At 40.5% G+C, this 22,115-nt stretch overlaps 2 protein-coding genes across 6 annotated transcripts; one reads left to right on the top strand and one right to left on the bottom strand.

Annotated features, from left to right (window-relative positions):
- Window positions 1–93: 93 nt before the first annotated feature.
- On the bottom strand, window positions 94–17,588 carry LOC132791566 (uncharacterized). Its single transcript, XM_060800537.1, has 7 exons — window positions 17,488–17,588; window positions 17,205–17,279; window positions 3,786–4,344; window positions 3,616–3,725; window positions 2,603–3,065; window positions 843–2,538; window positions 94–774 (listed from the first exon to the last, which is right to left on the bottom strand). The coding sequence occupies exons 3-7, from the start codon at window positions 4,326–4,328 to the stop codon at window positions 443–445; spliced, it is 3,144 nt and encodes a 1,047-aa protein (XP_060656520.1). The 5' UTR covers window positions 4,329–4,344; window positions 17,205–17,279; window positions 17,488–17,588; the 3' UTR covers window positions 94–442.
- Window positions 17,589–18,476: 888 nt separating this feature from the next.
- LOC132791568 (ATP-dependent zinc metalloprotease YME1L) lies at window positions 18,477–21,774 on the top strand. Of its 5 annotated transcripts, XM_060800548.1 has the most exons (10): window positions 18,477–18,595; window positions 18,704–19,125; window positions 19,190–19,249; window positions 19,307–19,499; window positions 19,566–19,658; window positions 19,863–19,945; window positions 20,002–20,318; window positions 20,384–20,774; window positions 20,833–21,532; window positions 21,595–21,774. In XM_060800548.1, exons 1-9 carry the CDS (start codon window positions 18,569–18,571, stop codon window positions 21,491–21,493), a joined length of 2,247 nt encoding a protein of 748 aa, XP_060656531.1. In that variant the 5' UTR covers window positions 18,477–18,568; the 3' UTR covers window positions 21,494–21,532; window positions 21,595–21,774. The 5 variants fall into 5 exon arrangements, with proteins under 5 accessions (XP_060656531.1, XP_060656532.1, XP_060656530.1 ...); XM_060800549.1 differs by having other exon boundaries at window positions 20,005–20,318; window positions 20,833–21,774; XM_060800547.1 differs by having other exon boundaries at window positions 20,833–21,774.
- Window positions 21,775–22,115: the final 341 nt, after the last annotated feature.

The raw sequence follows: 22,115 nt of genomic DNA, 5'->3' as shown, positions 1-22,115 counted from the left end.
GCCATCGGTGCAGTCGCTGCAACCGGTTTAAGTACAACAATAACTATGTGCTATATAGATAGTTTTCCTTTTGTTTTCTCTTCTTTTCATATATGTTTTTGGGGTCTGGTGGAGGGAGGGGGGGTTTGGGGCATTCCTCAGTATTTTCTTCAGTTTTTGCTAATACTTTTTCGCGCATAACGCCAAGAGATGACTCTTGATCTTGCTCTTCGCTCCGCTTCTAGCTCTGCTCTTTGCCAACGGGTTATTTATCGTTTCATTCGTTTCTTATTGTACGGTTTTATCTTTTGTATTTCTTGATCTGTTGTTTTTGTTTTTGCAAAATGGTGTTTTATCTATGAATTAACTTATAAATTAAAAAAACAGCGCAACACACTCCCGCACTCGACGAAGTCCTTCTCGGAGCTGCTCTCTCTTTCTTACTGTGCGGTACGGTATGGACTTAGACCTGATTGATTGGCGCATATTTGTGCACCTTTGGTTGTTTTGGTTCCTTGCTAACCGCCGGCTTAACAATGTCCTCGGAGAGCTTCTGGTACACAAAGGAGTTCTTCGAGGCCAGAATGGCCATGCGATAACGCTCGCCCCGCTTGTGCAGAACCATCGCAGCGATCTTGAAGAGACCGAACAGAATCATTAGCAAGCAGCAGACGACAATGATCGTGGGCGCAATGTATTTGTAGCTCATATTGTAGACATGACCACGCTGAATGAAGATCTCTTCCTCGTCCTCCTCGTCGCTGTTCTCCTCTTCGCTATCAGATCCTAGTTTATCTGCAAGATAAAAATATACAAATTAGAGATAACGCAATGAGGACTATTAAACAACTACAAACACGAACCTAGCAAGAACTTGTCCTTAGTTTCCTTGGACAAATCGATTTCCTCGACCTTAATGCCATCATAGACCTTGGGCTTCAGCACGGATTCCATGTACTTCTGGAAGGCGGCATCACTCTTCTTCTTTTTGTCGCTCTTCTTAGCATCGTCATCTTCATCACTGTCGCTATCATCTTCATACTCGCTGTCTTCCTCGTACTCGCTGTCATTGTCAGTATCTTGCTCCTTATCCTCGCCACCATTGTTCAAGTCCTCCTCACCACTCTCCAAGAGCTCGGAATCGTTGTCCTTGTTGTTCTCCGTGCTCAGAGATCCCTTCATGATCTTCTGCATATTGCTTAGCTTATTTTTATCTAGCACACTCTTGTCCAGCACGCTCAACAGCTTATCCTCATCATCCTTCAGCTTGCGCTCGGTTTCTGCAATGCGTTTCTCGAGATCAAACTCCTTATCGCTAATGGTGCCATTGTGCTTGCACACCTCCTGAGCCAACTGAGTCCAGCCCATCTGGTACTGAATGTTGATCAGCGAGACATCATCCAGACTGGATAATACTGGCGCCTTCTTCGACATTACTTTGTGCAGCGACACGTAGCTAATGAAGTTCTGGAAATCATCGTTGCAGTACAGCGGATTTTGGGTAAGATCCAGAGAACGCAGGTTCTTGAAGGTCTTAATGTCTTCGGCAGCAACGTATTTAATCAAATTGCCAGAGGCATTCACGCCACGCAGTGTCTCGAAGATCTTAAGATCCTTGGCCAATCCCGTATCACGGAACATGGACAACGAGGTCAGCTCGCAATCGTTGACATCCAGATAACGCAGCTGTTGCAGCGGCAAGAAGAGTCCCATGGAAAGACTGGTGATGGGATTGCCAGCCAAATTGAGCTTGGTCAGTTCGCTGTTCTCCTTGAAGACAAGTTCGTCCAACTTCACAATCAAATTGTTGCTCAAATCCAAGTCGATGAGCTTGGTCAAACTGGCGAATGTATCATGTGGCAGATTGTTAATGTTGTTCCAGGCCAACTTAAGCGTAGTCAGATGTGGCATTGTAGAGAATGTCTTGTGTCCCAAGGCGCCAACAGCGCAATTGGACAGATCCAAATAGTAGACGGTGAAGAAGCCATTGTAGCTAAGGAAGCCATCGGTTGGCAGCTGGCTCAAGCGTGGATTATCATTGAGGCGAATGACATCGAGCTCAGAGTTCTTGAAGAACAGCATGCTGGATACTTGATCCAGTTCGTTCATCGACAGATCAATGTGACGCAGGCTCTTCAGCGTAAGGAAGGAATCAGGCTGAATCTTGGTGATGCCGTTGCCCTTAAGATTCAAATTGGTCAAGCCGGGCATCTTGTCGAACATGCTGTGACGCACATGGACAATGGAATTGAAGCTCAAATCCACCTGTTGCAGTTCCTTGATGCCGAAGTGCAGATCACCAGTGAATGTGTTGTACTTCAGATGCAGAATCGACATGCTGGTGCCATTGAAGAGGTTGGCCGGCAGTTCCTTCAGCGAATTGTAAGACAGATCCAATTCCTCGATGGTGTCAACCGATTCAAAGAGCTTCTCGGGAATCTTTTGCAAGTTGTTCTGCGACAGATTAATATACACAATGCTGGACAGTTTGGAGAAGGCGGTGGGATTCAGTTCCATCAGGTTGTTGCGCGACAAATCCAATTCCTCAATGGTGGAAGACTAGGAAAGCAATTAGGATATAAGTAATGAAATCTTAGCTATGTATGTTCAATATAATACATACTTTGAGCAGATAATGGAGGCTAGAAACGGCGCTCAGATCGTTGCCGGAGATGGTGAGCATGCGCAGCTTCTTGTTGTGAGCAAAGGTATCGGGATTGAAGACAGCGAGTCCAACATCGGTCATATTAACAGCATACAGGTCGTCCAGACCAAGGAAGGCATCGGCATGCATGTACTGAACCGTGCAATTGGCAATCTTAATCGAGGCCACAAACTTCAGTCCCAGCTGCTGGAAGAACTTAGGACCCAGTGGAATGGGATACTTTGGACCGACATTTGTCACCACCAAATCGGTGATATCCGAGCCGAACTTCTGTGTGCCCAAATCCAGTCGGGAGCAAGTTGCCACCAGGTAGCTGTTGATGTTGCGAGAGCAGGTGCAGTATCTAGGGCATGGCACATTTTCGCTGAACACGACCTGCTCCTCATCCTGAATTTTGTCGGACTCATCGTCATCATCGGAGCTGCAAAGGAAAAGTTAAAAGTTAACAAATGAATTCATACAAATAAGGAGTAAGGAGTAAGGAGTTGTAAGTAATTTGGTTGCGTGTTTTACAAAATTGTTGAATAATGTATAAAATTAATGAATACATTTAAAATGCATAAATCTGAATCTATCGAAATAGAAAATATGAATAGGAAAGTAACTTCATAGCTAATTTCATTGTTTGCTAACAACGCTTAATTTAATGCAGATAGTATTTAACTGACAAATCGATGGGACTACATTATAACCAAATTATTGAATCTGTCGGCGCGAAATTTAGTGAATTCATTATGACAATTGACTTGTTTTCCACAGTTCGATGGATGATTCATTTATATTGCAAATGATAAATGCAAAAACTTATCTTGCTTTTAGTTATCTAAACTCTGCCTGCCAACAATGGAAAACAGACCTCATGGCCAGCGCTTATCAGCAGCCTCAAAGCCTCGAGAGATTTGTTTGCAATGAATCGGATACAACGGTAAACTAGAAGGACAGGTAACGAGATAACTGCTTGGATAACTTACTCGTCTGCGTCGTCGTCATCATCATCGTCGTCTTCGTCGATGTACTCGTCGTAACTGGCGTCAATGTCATTCTCCTTGGTGTCACCATCGACATCCTTGCTGATCTTGGCCTGAAATGGATTATAGTAAAGTTATTTAGGATTTTCGAAGTCACCAAGAGCAACACCCACCTTTGGCTTGGCTGTTGTGCTCTCCTCAATGGGATACAGCTTGGGCGTTGTGGTCTTGACAACCTTGGTCTTCTTGGTGCGTGTTGTGGTGCTCGTCTCCTTGACCACATTATCCGATTCATCTTCCTCGGAGCTATCATAGTTCTCCATCTCATAGTCATAGTCATCATCGTACTCATAGTTCTCCTCAGTATTATTCTTGATGCTTGTGGCATTCTCTGAATTCACACGATCGGGCAGCATTTTGTTGAATCGCGGATCCTCAGCCAAAGCCAGATTGTGCTTGGCAGCCTCGATCAGATCCTCCAATGTCTCATCACTGACTGGATGCTTTGCCTTTGGCTTTGGAGCTGGCGTTGTGCTCACAGTTTTGTTTGTTTCAGTGTCAAGCAACTCATTGGAGTCCAATTCTGTGCTGGCAACGTCATCGTTGAGTAGTTTAGCTTTGGCTGCAGGAGCTGGCTGCAGAGCACTGGAGTGGCTCAGATGGAGACCCACCAGTGAGATGACCAGCAGCAACACCAGTCTTAGCTGGCGACCCATTTTTATCGATCGTATACTAAAACGAAATAAGTTAAGATGCAATTCTAAGTAATGTTTTTGTTTTTTTTTTTTTTTAAATTCCGAAAATATATGAGAAAACAGTGCGACTTTCCGGTGGAATAGAATACTTATGAAACTATTCATTCTGATACCAAGAATACAACAACTTCTGGCATTTTCAAAGTTTATCTTATCTCGCACACATATATGAACAGAGTGCAGAGATAAGGGAAAATAACGTAAAACGTATAACGAACGAGAAAACGCTTATTTAATCAGCCATAACGAACACGACTCTTGCATACCCAGTTGGAACTGCAGTGGGCGATAATGTTAACCGGATCTGGTTGAAAATGTCACTTCAAATTTCAGACACTTGCCTAATGGACAACCGTAGTCAGTCTACTGTCTGTGCATCACAGGTAACCCTACAAATATATAGTTATCGATATAGTAATATATATACAACTGCTCAACTTCTCACTCGCACTCTTTGTTTGCCTCTCTCTTTCTCTGTTTCTCTCTCTCTCTCTGTTGATGCGCCTAATTAGCGCCTCCTGAAGCGATGCGAAAGAGTTGACATCATTGGACTCAAATGCGCTTGCTAATCTCATTGGCACATTTAATTCAACACTGTTAGAGACCCGTGGGGATTTTCGCTCAGTGTTCAAGTTTTTATTTTTTTTTGGCTCTCTTCATTTATTTGCTTATCGACAATTACGATTTGTGTTTTTGTTGATAAAAAAAAAAATAAAAACAAACAAGTTATGATTCTTCGTATATTTCGAATGTGTTACTCAGAAGTTGACAAACATTTGCTTTCAGTTTTTTTGGTAATGTTGTGAAAACTTTATTGAATACTAAGTATATTCAACAGGTAAACGAGGCACTTGAGGTACTTCCCCCACTTGCACTGAGTAATTTATCGGAGGCAAATGCTAATACAAGTCAAGTGCTTAAAGTATAACGATGGCAAGTTCAAGTGCTTAAAGTATAACGAATGCAAAGAAATGAGAAAACCCACAAATTGCACCAGGTTGAAAAATGGGTTTTCCAAACAGTGCAACGACTTTATTGAACACCTGTTATTCCGATTGTGGTTATAAAGAATCACACAAAAAACACGTTGCAACACGTTTTTTTAGCTCAAAGTTTTATAGAGAATTTTTTAATTTTTATTTCAATCTGATAAGCATTTTGCTAATTAAATCATTATTAAATATTTTGTTAAAATCTGATGATTATTTTTCTAATTAAGTCATTAAATATTATTAGGAAACTATACAAAATCTTTATATTCTAATTAAATGTCACATTTTTATTATGAATTTATAAGTATTGTACATATAAGCATATTTTTAATTAAGAACATAAATACTACACATGTGCACCACCAATAAATGTTTATTATTAATACTACTTCTGTAATTGTTATCCGCTGACTTTTATAATTTTAGCTGTTTGCTCAAAAACAAGTGAGAAAGCTACAGTTGAGTGTGTCCGACTCTAAGATATCACTACCCATTTTGAAAATAGTGCAAAAATTAAAATATACAAAATAAATATTCTGCAAAAATACTACAAATATACTGAAGCATACATTTGGTATATTGATATGCCAAAGAGTACAAAATATACCAGATTGCGTCTTTGCCCATACAAAAGTATTTACTTATGTAATAACTTCTACAAATTTTATCTGAACGCAATCAAATTCGCGACTCTAGCTAAAAAATTACGCTTGTTATTCAATTCAACATCGATTTTCGGGGGCGGATGTGGGCAAAAATTTGAAACAAACTAAAATTTGCAAACAAAACAAGTGCTTTCTAAAAAATATACATTATATACATTTTATAGGGTCGGAAATGCCTCCTTCTGCCTGTTACATACCCTTCTTCTTATGGGTATAGGGTATAAAACAAAAACAATTATGCCTCTAATTTTCTTACATCTCATTTCTGCTATCGAAGCTGCCACAATAACCACTTTTGTTTGCTTAATATAATATTAGTGAATTGGATTCCTGAAACTAATTAACAATTACGAATCCTAAATGCCACCGCATATTAATAAGTCGCAAAAAACCAGTTCGAAAGAGAGTTGCTTAGGGAATTCTCGCACTCAAATCGATTGTTTTGTTTGCCAAACAGTCGCGAGGTTGAAGACTATTTGTGTTTCCTGCTTTTGCCATTAATCTAAATTAACTTATACGAAGTACGAAGCACTCGACACCGTTTCCAATTCAGCTCCTCACATTTCAAACGCTATTAACGTCACTTTTCAGTGCAATTGCACAAATGTTTTGTGTGTGTGTTTTCCAAAGAAGCTCCTTTGACAAAAGGGCGCCCAGCACGTAGACCAAAGCCATAAACAAATGAATAAATATGCATAAATATTATTTGCAAATGACGTAGAATAGTAGTAAAATGCCAGACGCATTTGCGCTCTCTTTGCCTGAAATTCGAATACAATTCCCCAATGGAGTGTTTGGTTTTTTGTGAAATGAAACAAAAGAGAAAATTTTGAAAATAATTCAGTGTAGTAAACAAAGCGCTTTTCAGTTCAATATAGTAATTGTTGTATTCTGTATTTCGTTTGTTGTTCAGTGGGGCAAACGTGTGTGTGTGCGCAAAATGGAAATGCGCAGTTAGATTGATTGCGGCGCCATCAGTGAAAATGTGGCATTTATCTATATAATGTATGACCATATCGGGTGATAATGCACACACATGCATGTATTGCATGGCACAAACACACACTCGCAACGATCGAACTCGTTTAATTAGAGGTGGATAGATACAGTCGTAGCTGCAGATACTTATCGTTGTATCCATGAAATCGCTTTGAATTTTTGTCTTGCCCAGTTTGTCTGCCACAAATTGCGTGGGTGTCAACTTGAATGTTTGCAACGCCCGAGTGAGCGTCAGAGAGAGAGGGAGAAATATATTTATGTGCAGTCAGAGATGCAGACGCAGAGGGAAAAGTGCGCTTTGGACCGGCATTCAAACGTGTTTAGGTTTTTAGGTCTTAGCCACGCTTATTGCCAGCATTTCGTCGAGTCACGAACTCCATTCGGAGTTGGCTTTAGCTGGCAACTGGCAACTGGTAACGGGGCAACAACAGCTTCGTCGCATTGTCGCCAAGTTTCAATGGAGGAGCAGCCGCTGCTAAAGCTGAAGCAGAGGCTGGTCGATCAGAGGCGCCGTCGCCGACGACATCGACAGCGACATCGACACGATACCATAATTAATTCCATTTGCTATTGCTATTGCCATTGCTATTGGCTGTAGCGATTGCTGTTGTTATTATTGTGTGCTGTGTGTTGCCATTGCAGTGCTACGAAGTGGATGTGTTCAAGTTTAGAAAATAAAACCGGTACCGCCACTGGCCATACTTGTACGTGTATGCAAATCAGTTTGCGAGTCGGAAATCATGAGTCAACCAATTCATCATATGTACACCGAGTATCTCTTCATTTTTTATTGTCTTGTTGTTTTTTGTTATATTCCTCCCATTTATTATTGGCACACGCTGCTGCATCTCACAACTTTACCGACAACCGACAACTACTATAAAAACTTCAACTTCGCTGTTACGGTCAATGTCTCAGCGACCAATTTGATTAACTGTCTCTCAGAATGTTCTGTTTTTGTTTACTCTTCCAACCGTGTGTGTGTGTGTGTGTGTGTATATGCTTAGATGATATGAATAAATAGAACCAAGTGGATTTCAGTGTTTCGTTTCGTTACGCTCACAAACATTCCGATCAATGTTGACAGAGACAAACACTTTCCAGATCTCCGACAGCTTAACGAGTTCATAACAATAACGCCCGACACTTTTTCAACTTTCATTTGGCATTTATCGAGATCACCTCGACATGATGTAGTAACAACACTTCCGCAACAATACAATTCTTGATATTATGTAAATTTATTTTAATCACAATTAATTGATAATTTTAGTGCGTCTTATGTAAATATATGTATGTGTAAGCATATTCATAAGATGTTTGTATTTCTTTCTGTCGATTGGTTTATTATTTCCAAAAAACCAGTCGCTTCGTATTGAATATATTCTGCAGTCTGGTTTCGTAAGCAGCGCTAAACCGGTTCAAGAAGGACTCGTAACCGGTTCTTGGATCGATTATTGGAAATGCAGCGATGAGCTAAATAACAATATCTTGCATTGAAATATGTCATTGCCATAAAATTATTAATATTTCATTTGATATCTAACATACTTTATGACACTATAAAAGAACTTCTTTCATGCTGTAATGATTTATAGCTCCCCATGAATTACAGTTAAAAAAAAATATCATGTTGTATCGCGTGTCGAGAAAGGAAAAAAACAAAACTGCGATTTGTTCGTGGTATTGCGATGAGTTTGAAATTAGTTATTTATTTGATCACACAAAAATGATACTCGGTCTGGTCTGGTTTGCTTTGGTCTGGGCGTCAGTTTGGGTTTTGTCAACAGACCGCATTGACCGATCGACATTTCCCATGTGGCTGTGGCAGCCAACCCGCAGTTGGGTATAGCATTCCCTTTCCCCATTCCCCAACGATCGACACGAGTTTCAAGTTACAAACAACAACAGACAATAACAAAATGTCATCTGGCGCTGCATGTGGAGCAGCAGCCGAGAAGAGCAGCTGGTTAGTGACTGCCCCATGAAAGTTATCAGTGATCAATTTTTGGGCGCAGTCGCAATCGCAGTTGACAAGTTGAATATTGGAAATTGGGTGCGGCGATGTTGTCCAAACAATGCTATGATCGATGCTCTAATGGCAGCGACAAACAGTTATCTAAGTATGCGTCACAAGGTCGCAAATTGCTGAACTCAGGATAGACCATGGCTGCTTCAGGTAGTTTCGCCTTGACTTCGGCTTAAGATTTCACTGCTGAACTCGTCAAGTTCAAGCGAAAAAACCCTCAAAAGACATGTGTGTGTGGGTGCTGTTGTGTCTCGATTGAGCTGTATCGTTAAAAATAGCCGGGTCGACGTAAGTATTCGATTTAAAACAGGAAGTGAAATGAGAAACGAGTCACTTTTCAGCATGTTGTCGCTTTCTGTTGAATCGTATCAAAAGCAGGTAGATAAACCATTTGGCCACCCGTGTTCCTTTTGGGCGATGATTAAAAAACTGCAACGGAAGTGTTTCCGCACAACTGCAAGATACTAAAGTATCTCAGGGATGCAATCGAGCGAATATCAAATGAGAGAAGGAGAGCGAGAGTGAACAAACAACAGCACAGCAGCTTCTACGCGTTTAGATATCTGTCGAGTTGAGTTCAGGTTTTCACCGCACCTTGATCACGACTTAATCTCGTTTATTGACAGTTCATTAGCAGCCCCAGACAGCGTGATATATTTTATAATCGGATACTAAGCCGAACCTCGTAGCTCTCATTGCCACCAAAACATATGTAAGTCAAGTTGCAAATGCAAAGCAACTGCACATCTGCCACAAATGACATTGTATACTACACTATATACATTATACATATGTTAGTTCGACTTTAAGTCATAATTTCTGCAACGTTAACGTTTTAGTTGCAGGAGCGTAACACTGCAAAAGACTTCGTTTTTTTTTGTATTTGTGGTGTACAATGGAAAAATTGCTCAAGGCGTGCACATAAAAAATGCCGACATTTGACCACACACAAAAGACAGAGAGCGAAAAAAAATAAAGAGAGAGGGAGAGAGAGAGAGACTGGCAAACACACAACGAAAAAAGGGGGAAACTGTTGTGAGACTTGAACAACAACAAGAAAGCGGCTTAAAGAGATGGCCAGACTGGTTTTTGGCTGGAAATTGCGACTTCGAAGCGTCAACAATGACCGCCGCAGTAGCCAAAGTCGAAGCTAAAGTAGAAGCCGAAGTCGAAGTCAGCTCTCGACCAGCTGCCCAAGTTGCCAAAGCGAAAACAACAACAACAACAACAGAGTTACAGAGCCCGAAGCTCAAAGCTGAAGCCAAGCCCCAGACAGATGATATTCTTGAGTTTTGAAATTCTTGGTAAAAACAATTTCAATTTACTTTGCAACGATGAAGAAACTACCTAAAAAAGGCATATCTGTCATTGTTCAAGCCAAGCTTATTTGCTTTTTGGCCACACAAAACTATGGAGACATTCTCGTAGTCGTATTTGTGTATTTGTATTTGTATTTGTGTGCTCATCATGACGTTGATAATCACGATAATCATGTTGATGGTTAGCAGTCATGTGCTGAATTTAAAAAAGTGCCATAAAAAAGAGTCTATATCGAAATGGGTTTTCTGTGAAACAACATTCGAGCCTTGTGCAAAGATGTGAATGTGCTAAGCAGAGCTAATGAATAAAATGATTTAATAATTGTGTAGCACACAAGTTGGTAATCAAAATACTATAATAAATCTATTCCAAAAGTACGCAGCCCAGAGAATAGAGAATTGTGTGTTTATTTGAAAAACAAAAGCAGGGAAATTCTTTTATTGCAATTGTAGTTTAAAAGTGTGCATTAAATGAGTGCAATGAATTATTCAAATCGATTTGAATAGCTGCAACTCACGTCATACTCGTGTTTTTATTTATTTCTGAAATATTTTCAGAATTGCGAAATAAATAATATGCATTGGAATTTGTTGCGTTTCCACCAAGCTGATGAAATTGTAAGTACTACGCGAATATAAGGTCTTTGTTTGTATCTGGATTCGCCATTGTTTTTTGCTGACACTTCAGCATTTGTTTATAAGACTGAGTCTGGCAGCTGTCAACAAAATGTAGGGGGGCTTTGCTTATCGTTGAATGATCCCTAGCAGAATGAAGTCGACATAGATGGCTGATGATGGTTGACGACACCACATCACTTGTGATTAATCGAGCTTACAACTTTGATTGCCCAGTGAATTCTGCTGATAAAGTTGACTCTGTTATCGGACCGTCGTGAAAGGAGCCAACAGGTTTTTTCTTTCTCCTTCACCTTATACATTTTGTACTTTGTGGTCAGTTCAGGTTCGATACTTAATTATTTTTGGTAGTACTTATTAAAGTATCTTTAAGTGATTTCGTCAATTTTGGGAGCGATAAAAGCAGAATTTATGGGCGCTTCCTTCGATATCGAATCGAATTGCGATTGCCATATAAAGCAAGTCGAATTGATTGGGCTTTGTTTTAATTATAGCCATATGCATATATGCATAAGTGTATATAGACATTGATTCTTTCCAGGAAACAAGGCATAAATTAAGTGCTGGCTAAAACTGGCTTCATTAGTGTGCACTTGAAGAAGTGTCTTGCCACTCCCCAACGACAGTAGTAACAGATGATATATTGACTAGGAGTTGAGCTAGGCATGCATATTCAAAACAGTTGTCATTGCTTGTTCGAAACTTTTCCACAACAAAGTGCGAGATTTTCCAGCTGAGCTTTGCACCTGAATTCCAGTTTGAAACAGATTGCACAGGCAAACTGCCTGCCTTTGTTTCGACGACGACTTTGTCGGCGGGCTAATTTTTGCCACTTCTGAAAGGTATATCATTCAACACTTTGAGTGGCCTGTCAGCACGTAGGTCTCCCTTAAGATTGCAGATTGCACGGCCCGGGGGCTTTAGGTGGAGTTCATGAAACTGTCAACGTGCTAATGCTCACACGTTGCACTCGCAAATTTATTGACGTCTTTGTATAGTATTTATTGTATTTATAATATTATTTCCCTGTCAAATTGCTGTTATTATCAAGCAAGTCGAAGTCTTTTGTTTAACATTTGCATTTACATTTCTCTTTTGCTGCAATGGGGCGTGGACCCTGCCCTTCGATTGTCGCTTTGGATTTTGGTTTTCTTTGCCATATTTGCATTGGCATGCTGTGTGAAGTTGAATGCCGCGCGATTGCAATTCGACGATCTCTGAATTAATTAACTGCAGAAATGGAATCTCAAATGTCTGTCTTTTTGAGCTGCCAGCGCAGGCGTGCCACAGTCTGAGAGCCACATTCAACGGCAACGCCGTCAGAACCAGGCCCAAACACAGTCGACTGCTGTTGGCCACGTCCACATTCCTGGCACCAAGCAAAGCCGCACGTAGCTGTTGCCGGTTCCCAAATTGGACAAATCGACAGACGGACAGACGCGTAGCGGTGCACGTAACATAACATATAGTAACGTAACTCACTCCTCCCACTCTGAGTCATTTGTTGGCCCAAAGTCGGAGCTGATGCTGATGCTGTTGCTGTTGCTGTCTGGCTGTTGCTGGAGGCAACTCTGCGCGTCTGACGCAAATCAAATTCACTTCATTTCATTAGCCTTCCACACACACACATCGAAATCAGAGCCAAGCCGATTGACTGCCGCCTCTGTTATGGTCATAAGAGCATTTCAGCCAAGAGCTTGTCATTGGCTTAATACGTTATTTATGATTGCATGTGGGGCCAGCAACGAAACTAAATCGAAATCTACTATTCGTTCGACCATTTGTCATGATCTTTGCTGAGAAAGCTTTAACACAGTTGCTCTGAAACACTTCGCTAGACCTCCCACATTTCAGCTCGACACAATTAGAACTGTTAGAAAGAAAACTGTAACACCTTTAAAGTGTATTCATAATGATTCGTGAATAGGTTATCAAAACCAAGCCAAGTATTCACTGTTAGAAGCCCTCGAAGCACTCGATTGAATTGAATTCACTATCAAGTAGTTTCCGGAATTTATGGCTTAGGCTAAACCCAAGCTATTTGCCCAGTGAAAGTTGAGAAGTCGTTGCAATTGAAATTCAATTTGTGCTGCACTCACTCGCTTATGGGCATGGCAAATCGAATACCTTGCCACACACACACACACTTAGAGAGCTACGTCATGCTTGGGGCATGCAATATGAATTCTTGTTTGTCACTTGCCTTGATCAGATTGAAGCCAACGAGCTGGAGAATGGTGTTTCAATTTAGCGCCAAGTCCAAGTGTCGACCATCTGACAGCGTTTGGCGGCTCTAAGAACTCGTCTGTTGCAGAAAGTGATTAATGATCACGCTCAGTCTGTCTGTCTGTGCGTCTGTTCATCGCTCTGTTGGTCGTTCGCACAGTCAGGCTTGATTGAATAAGCCCAGGGTTAAGGTAAATGTCACAGCAACATACATAGTTGCGTATTGCGGCTATGAAATTTCACGGCTCATTAAACAAACGTAAATCGAAAAAATTACGTATACGACATAGGCCAAAAATAAACAAAAGCAATACGCAAGCATCGAGTAGAGCATTGAGGAAAGTGCATTTGACTTTAACTCACTCGAAACGCGCTTTTAAACTCTCTGCGCTGCTCCTGTTTGGAGAGGCTTACAAAACGAGTGCGAGTAAATTTTGAATATGACATCATTTGCCAGAAGAAACACTTCAAAATCACTCAGAATATGTACGTACGTACTTAGTTATTTTAAGAATCGCTATTTTGGCATGACAGTCATGCGCCGATTCGCTAACTAGGCAATAGCGACAATAAACAAATGAGTGCGCTGCGAACGAAGCTGCTCAACTTTATGAACACCCTGTACAAGTTGCTGAATTATGCATTTCTCAGTTTTTATTATCAACCAAAATACTTAAGATCATTCCCATTCATGAAACCCAGTTGCAAGATATTTTAAATTCTCAATCAACGCTTAATAGGCGTGATCTGTTTTCGTAAGAAGCTCTCTCTCTCTCGAGTACATTAACTTAATCACCTAGTGATTGGTGCCAGGCTGTGCAGGGTATGTGTACGCCTTGTCATTACGCATACGCCGCATGTGCCGACACTTAAAGTTGCTGTTGCTGTTTTGTGAATGCGAAAACAACTAGCAACTAACCGAGTTTGCCTACACACAAAGTGCGCCAGTTGCTGTTGTATACACATAGTACTATATGTAGTTATTGTAATTGCTGTTGTTATTGCTGTTGCTGTTGCTGTTGCTATTGTTGTTGTTGTTGTTGTTGTTGTTGTTGTTGTTGTTGTTGTTGTTGTTGTTGTTGTTGTTGTTGTTGTTGTTGTTGTTGTTGTTGTTGTTGTTGTTGTTGTTGTTGTTGTTGTTGTTGTTGTTGTTGTTGTTGTTGTTGTTGTTGTTGTTGTTGTTGTTGTTGTTGTTATTATTGCTGGCAGCTCGTTGAACAACATTTAGTTTTGCCAAATGTTTGTCTGGCACTTTGACGAATTCGTTAAGCTGATCATAAAGTTTAAGCACAGTGTTCATAATTTACCCACCTCCTCCTCCTCCCTAAATGTGGAGTTCAACAAGCTTCACTTTGTCTCGAGTTGGACTTCGTCTTGGCCTGCCATAATGTTTGTTGTTAACAACTCTCAACGCGCAGAGCTGTTGACACAAGTACAGCATAGGCATCTAGTCAATTACCGCTGTAATCGTGTGGACCAGAGGTCTCGTGTTGGAGCCACAGTCGCAGTCGCAGTCTCGACCAGACCCGAGCGCTTTGACCTCATTAGCTCGGCACACGAAACGATACTCGGAATCGGAGCCGCAGTCGCAGTCGATGTCGAAGTCCGAGACGGAGTCGCAGTCGCAGTGGGTTTACTCTATTTTTACTGTATGTACTCGACTCGCTTATGTTTGCGCCGTCTTTTATCTGTGGGCCGGCTTATGGCAACATGCCCAGATTAGATAATGTCACCAAAAGACCTGGCGACAGTCCCATGATGGAAAGGTCTCCCCTTCTCGCCATTCCTTGATGAACTTTTCAAATGATCGTAAGCTCATTAAAACTAGCTAACAAAGTTGCAATCATAATTTTGATTACAAAACTGGGTTGTCGCTGGTTTGGCGAGGACTTTCTGTCCGGGTTAATTGACTTGTATGCGAATCAATTTGCATACAGTGATTTCAGCTTGTATTCGTGAGTTTTCATTGCATTGCAACACACCTATTTTCTGTCTGCCTATCGTAATCATGTCGCACCTCGAAACTGTCCATACAACTTGCACACACACTCTTACACACACACACACACTCATGTTGAGGTCCATAAATTCATATCTCTTGATGGGGCATTACTTTACGAGCATGTACGATTATGTGGTGTATTGATGGTCTTTGTTATACTTCACTCAGCCATGAAATTGATAAAAATTCTAACCGCGAGTATGAAATTCCAATAAATACAAATGCCACATTAAAAAACTGTTCAAAACTTGTTTTGAATTATTTATGTACATATATTTTCGAATTTGTTTTCGATGCCGATGCCGATGGCGATGTCGCTCTTTTTGCTGCCAGGAAGCGCTATTATTAAAGTAGGCATTAATTTGTTCGATTAAAACCAAGATCTGAAATGTGAAGTATTTCGAAAAGAAAAACTACACGAGAGTCAGACGAATGCATTAATTATTCTGATGGCCAGCTGCAGTTTTGTCGTTTTTCTGGTGAATGTCAGCGAAATGCTAAAGTCTATATTGAATCGGGTTCAGGTTTGTCGGGCGTTACGAATGTACGAAACGTCTTGGCAAATGCCTCTCTCGAGTTTCGTACACAATGCGAGCATGTAAGTGAAGAAATAAATGAAGGTGACTTCTTTTCGAATGCATTACCGGTTTTGCTTCCCCTCTCTTTCTGCCACAACCCGCAGAGTATCGTCAATTCGATGCTCATCGGTTACGAACCCCTTACCCAAAGAGCAGAGCGAGAGTCGCGTTTTAAAGGAAAGAGCAAATACTTACAACAGAGAGCCACTCACACATACACAGAGTACTAATACTAGCGCACTCACAGGTGTAATCTTATCTACCTTTACAATACCCTTGCAGCGGGTAAAACAGCTTTGACATGAAGCAGACAAAAGCTGTCTATAAAGACGCGACTTATCGTGCTGAGTCAACATTATTGCTATATTGCATTAAAGCACGAATCTGTTTTCACCGTTCATAGTCTTAATTCAAGGATGTGTCATCTGAATCATAAAGAAATTCATTTTCTTCGTTTTTGTTGTATATCATTGAGTAGAACTCTAAAATTATAAGAGTATGATTTCGTCGTGGAGTCGACGATAGATTTTTTTTCAGCTGCCGTTCGGCACTTTTGAAATTGTGAAAATAAAGCGCGTTTTTCTTTTACGCGGACTATAACTGTTTGTTTTTCTAGATGTCTGCTCAGACCTCGCGCTCTTTATATATGTACATACAGTATCTCGAGTGTCTTGGAGATCGGAGACAGAGCCGAAATGCGAATGCAGCAGTTTTTGCAGTTCGCTGCAGCAACTGTATACACCTTGATGGCCTCAAGCTGAGAGTGTGTGTGTGTGTATACCGTAAATGCAAGAGTGTGTACATAAGTATAAGAGAGTCAGATGTCTGCGAAGTTTATGCTTGGACTGGTCTGTATGCTGATAAAGCTGTGAAATTGCAGGAGAGAACTGGGCCAGCCAGCGACAGCAAAAAGTTTAGATAATGCCAACATAAGTTGAAAATTTTATGTCACCCAATATACGAGTTGGAGTGCGAGTGTGTGTATATATACACACATACAGACAGACGCTCTCACAAATACATTGCAGCTGTTGGCTTAGATATGGCACAGCAAAGGTAGCCGCGGGCAGGTAATGAAGCCACAGGTAGGTAGACGACAAGCCACTAAACGCATACATATTCATTCACACATACACACACACACACTTGCCCATCTAGTATATGCGACAGTGGCTTGGAAAGCACGTGCGGTAGAGCGAACACACACTAGCTGCATGATCTCTGACCGCGCGCAGCCTGTTGCTGTCACACTCTTTCATTTTGCGTTTACTTGTAAATGACGAAATCCCATCCCTCAAATTTCCATTCAAATTCAATGTCTGGTTTGAGCCAGAAAACTGCACTTGCCCCAGCTCTGCATCTTCATTGGAACAATTAAAGAAAACACTTACCGTGCGTTTTTTGTAGGCTGCGCAAAATGCGTTGCTCTCGAATGATGCGAAGTAATCCAAATTTCAATTTGATCGCTAAAATAAACACAAAACGAAAACAAACACAAACTTAAGCTGAAGGTTTTATCTTCCACTGCACATGCGTATGTGCATATATTTATATTTTGTATACGCAATATTTTCTAGGTATTTTTAATGAAATTTTTAATTTGTCACGTTTTTAAAAAACTTAAGTATGCAGATAGATATTTTATCTGATAAATAAGTGAAACGAAGCCGTTACCGATATCTCTCGTATGCGGCAGAATTCCCGCTTCTCTCGGAACGAAATCGTTTTAACACCTGTTGAAGTTCAAACTCGACTGATCGTCGAATGTTGTTGAAAAGTGTGACTGCGACTTGGTTCCAAAAGATTCTTTTTTAAAGAGATACTAAAATATACCATCCCACTTAGTGGTATAATTAGTATTTTCAAATCTACGCGCACAACCATTGCAATTATTAAAAATACCGTTTCAATGTTAAAAAATAAATCTAAAAAGAATACGAAATCAAATGAACATTGAAAATTGTGCGGTTGTGTTACAAAACCCTAAATACTTGTTAAACAATAAAACAAAATATGTAATTTTATCTATGAGACACCCTATATCTTAAAACTTGTTCTAATGAACAAATCAATGATTCCATACTTTTACAATTATATTATTGTCTTCGATTCGCTTTATTCTTAAAGAACTTCTTTAAAAGAAGCTACTAACTAACTATTAACCACTTAGTGATTATTCAAATAATTTTTTTTTATTAAGCAAGTGCAACACAAAACTGTACAGTTTTATGAACACCATTCCCAACGGCTGTGCAACAGCCCACATAATGGTTGCGAATTATGAATGGATGAAATTAATAATTAATCTAAATGGCAGCCCTTACAAATAAATTTTTGTCACACTCGCTATATTTGACAATATTTTGTGATTTTAGTCAAATCAATTTAAAACGAAGTATGTTAAATTTTTACAGCTGTTCGCAATGTGACCGTATGCTAATTTTTAAAACTTTTTAATAAAAAAAGCGTATCAAAAAGCAAACAGTAAGTGCGCCAAAAACGGAAATAGAGCTTTTATAGAATGAGTTTTAATGGTCAAAACACTAGAAATTGCAAAAAATTAAAAATCCACTATAATTCAAATTCACTCATTAGGCGCGCTTGCCACTGAATGAGGGTTACCACACAAGTTCAGGGATGCAACACGGACGCGACTAGATTATGACATTTTAGCCTGTCAAAATTTTTTGTCGTCCGCTCGCTCCGATCTGAGCCTGTTATTGTAATTAAATAAAAATTTTTGTATAACTCGAGAATGTTTTCTGCCAACACACACTCTGTGGTAAGTGCAGGCCAACTACGATACGTTTATCTATTGATTGGTTTTGATTTCACTTGCTATCTCACAACCAACAAGCATCACTGACTTTTGGTTCTCATTCAATGTCAGCCCTACCTATATCTGGGTAATTTTAGTCGAAAACCCCACTATTACACAGTGAAGCGCACAAAACTTCAGGGTAATGCCAGTGTACCACGCTTCTTTGCCGACAAATCGAAGTCATCCAGCAGCGTCAGCAGCAGTAACGGCAGCCCTGGACAGGGGAAGAGACATGACCTCGTGCTGGACTTTAAGAACCTGATCGTAAAGTCGGGTGCCAGCCTGCAAACAGTTGTTGAGAGGGCCGCTCGGATGAATGGCATCTTTGACAAACAGCTGGTCAGCGAGACAATGGCCAAGGTGACGTCGCTGTTGTCGGGAATGAATGATATACACGTCACACTCGAAGAACCAGCGGCACAAATCGGTCGTAGCAAAATGCAAAATTATAAGTTTGAATTGGCTCTGAATGCACCACAAGCCAACAGTAGGTGAGTTGATCATTCGATGCAATATTGTTTTGATTTAGTATTGATTATTACGTTAAACTTACAGCAATTTATATCCAACTGTGATGAGAGGTCTGCTGACACCACTATATTCTAGCTATCAAATGTAAGTGCACCTCAATTATATTAGAATTTGAATTGAATATAACATTTCTTAATACAGTAAACAATTGCGCGGCTTCAAAACGGATCGTTCCATTGAGGCGGAACAGAAACGCAATCCGACGATGTCAACCAGACTTAAATCAGCGTTTCAAGGCACACCACAAAAGCCAGATGGAGAATTCCAAATTCAAGCCGATAAACTAAAGAGACTCATTGCTAAATCCGGCGAAAGTGGCAGCGTTCAAAATGCGGTAGGCTCTTTAGAATAATACTTGCATTACAAACTCCCTTACTCTCTGATTTCATTTGTTTTGCAGGAAAACATCAAAATTGCATTTGCTGAAGGTTACTTGGCAGCATCGAATGCCGAGGACTCGCAGAAATCAGGCAAAACAATGAAATATCTTAAGGTAAGTTCAAGCCCTTCTTTCCAAAGCTTTTTCCCAAAGGAGTTTGTTTAAATGTTTTAATATTCCTATCTATTGTGTTTCTTAACCTTCCTCGTTGCTCCCTATCTTGTTCAATGACATTTAAGTGTTCCCTGTTTATACTATCCCAGTGTCGCCTGTTCTGCTCCTTAGTGTTTTCAATAATGCTCAGTAATTATCACACAGTTTTTCCAGACATTAATAGTTATCGTTGTCTTCATTGGGATCTTCTTGAGCTTTTTCACCTCATCGAATGGATCGGTGTTTCGGTAAGTTTTCAAGCCTATTTCACCACCTCGAACATCACTTACACCATCTTATTCAGCAGTATACAACTGGGGAACCAGGTCGAGGTGGATCCTGAAGAAATACACGTCACATTCGATGATGTCAAGGGTTGCGATGAAGCCAAACAGGAACTGAAAGAGGTTGTCGAGTTCCTTAAAAATCCCGACAAGTTTTCCAATTTGGGTGGCAAGCTGCCCAAAGGTGTTCTTCTTGTGGGCCCGCCCGGCACGGGAAAAACTTTGCTTGCACGTGCTGTCGCTGGCGAAGCAAACGTTCCATTCTTCCATGCCGCTGGACCCGAGTTTGACGAAGTTCTCGTTGGCCAGGGCGCCAGACGTGTGCGAGATTTGTTCAGTAAGTTCACACAATATATATTAATATATTCCATGATCTAACTTATTATTTGTTAATGTTTACAGAGGCAGCTAAAGCCCGCGCTCCCTGCGTGATATTCATTGACGAAATTGATTCGGTTGGCGCAAAGCGCACAAATTCCGTTCTGCATCCGTATGCGAATCAGACCATAAATCAATTGCTCTCCGAGATGGATGGTTTCCATCAGAACGCTGGCGTCATTGTTTTAGGTGCAACGAATCGTCGAGACGATTTGGATCAGGCATTGTTGCGTCCAGGTCGCTTTGACGTTGAAGTCATGGTCTCGACGCCAGACTTTACAGGGCGCAAGGAAATTCTTTCGTTGTATTTGGAAAAGATTCTGCACGATGACGTGGATTTAGACATGTTAGCGCGTGGCACCTCAGGATTTACTGGTGCAGATTTGGAGAACATGATAAATCAGGCAGCGTTAAGGTGGGAGAAATGTGTTTTGTGCTGTGATCACTTATATTTAATTATTTTCTCTTTGTAGAGCGGCCATTGATGGAGCTGAGACTGTGAACATGAAGCACTTGGAGACCGCTCGCGACAAAGTACTTATGGGTCCAGAGCGTAAGGCGCGTCTGCCCGACGAGGAAGCAAACACAATTACCGCATACCATGAGGGTGGCCATGCGATTGTCGCCTATTACACCAAGGAATCGCATCCCCTGCATAAGGTAACAATTATGCCGCGTGGTCCTTCTCTCGGCCACACCGCTTACATCCCCGAAAAGGAACGCTACCATGTCACAAAGGCGCAGCTGCTCGCCATGATGGACACAATGATGGGCGGCCGTGCTGCAGAGGAGATCATCTTTGGAACCGAAAAGATCACGTCGGGAGCGAGCAGTGATTTAAAACAAGCTACGGCAATTGCCACTCACATGGTAAAGGATTGGGGCATGTCTGAAAAAGTCGGTCTGCGAACCATTGAGTCTGCCAAGGGTCTGGGGAGCGGAGAAACACTGGGACCCAACACTGTGGAGGCTGTCGATACTGAGATCAAGCGCATTCTAAGCGACAGTTATGAGCGAGCGAAGGCGATCCTGAAGAAGCATACAAAGGAACACAAAGCACTGGCTGAGGCCCTGTTAAAATATGAGACTCTGGATGCTGACGATATCAAGGCAATACTGAATGACAACCAGTAGTAGAAGACGTATTTCGAGGAGTGGAATTAGTTGGGTCATGTACTGCATACAAACAAACATATATACATACATTAATATATATATATATACGTATATTTTAGTTACAATATTATAAACGTGAAAACACACTGCGAAAGAAATACTATATACATAACAACAACAAACAAGGTCGGGACGCAGACGGACAGTTAAGAATAAAAATGTTATACATATTTTTGTTATGTTTTCAATAACACCATCGAAAGTTATTTTGGAATAAAATCTATAAATTCACTATAGAATGTGTAAGCAAATTAGAGGTAGTGTTTTTATTCAGTCGTGGCATGATGAATGTCTAACAGCAATAGAAAGTCACAAATACATCACTAGAATGATTAAATTTAAAACTACATAGAATTAATAGTAATTTGAAACCATGGCAATCAGAACTAATATAAATTTATTATTAAAAATGCATTTAAATTGAAAACCATGACACTTAAAAAAAAAATTCTGTTGCAAAATGTTATTGAAAATAATCAGCAGTTTGAGAATCATTGAATAAGCATCTAGTTATTTTCAGTATTTTTATACCAAAAAGTATTTGATCCCTTTGTAGGCTTACATATGTTTATCGGTAAAA

Source organism: Drosophila nasuta, chromosome 3 (assembly GCF_023558535.2).
Source record: "Drosophila nasuta strain 15112-1781.00 chromosome 3, ASM2355853v1, whole genome shotgun sequence".
Classification (NCBI taxonomy): domain Eukaryota; kingdom Metazoa; phylum Arthropoda; class Insecta; order Diptera; family Drosophilidae; genus Drosophila; species Drosophila nasuta.
Note: the sequence above shows the minus strand (reverse complement) of the source record. Positions and strands in the feature narration are given on the sequence as shown.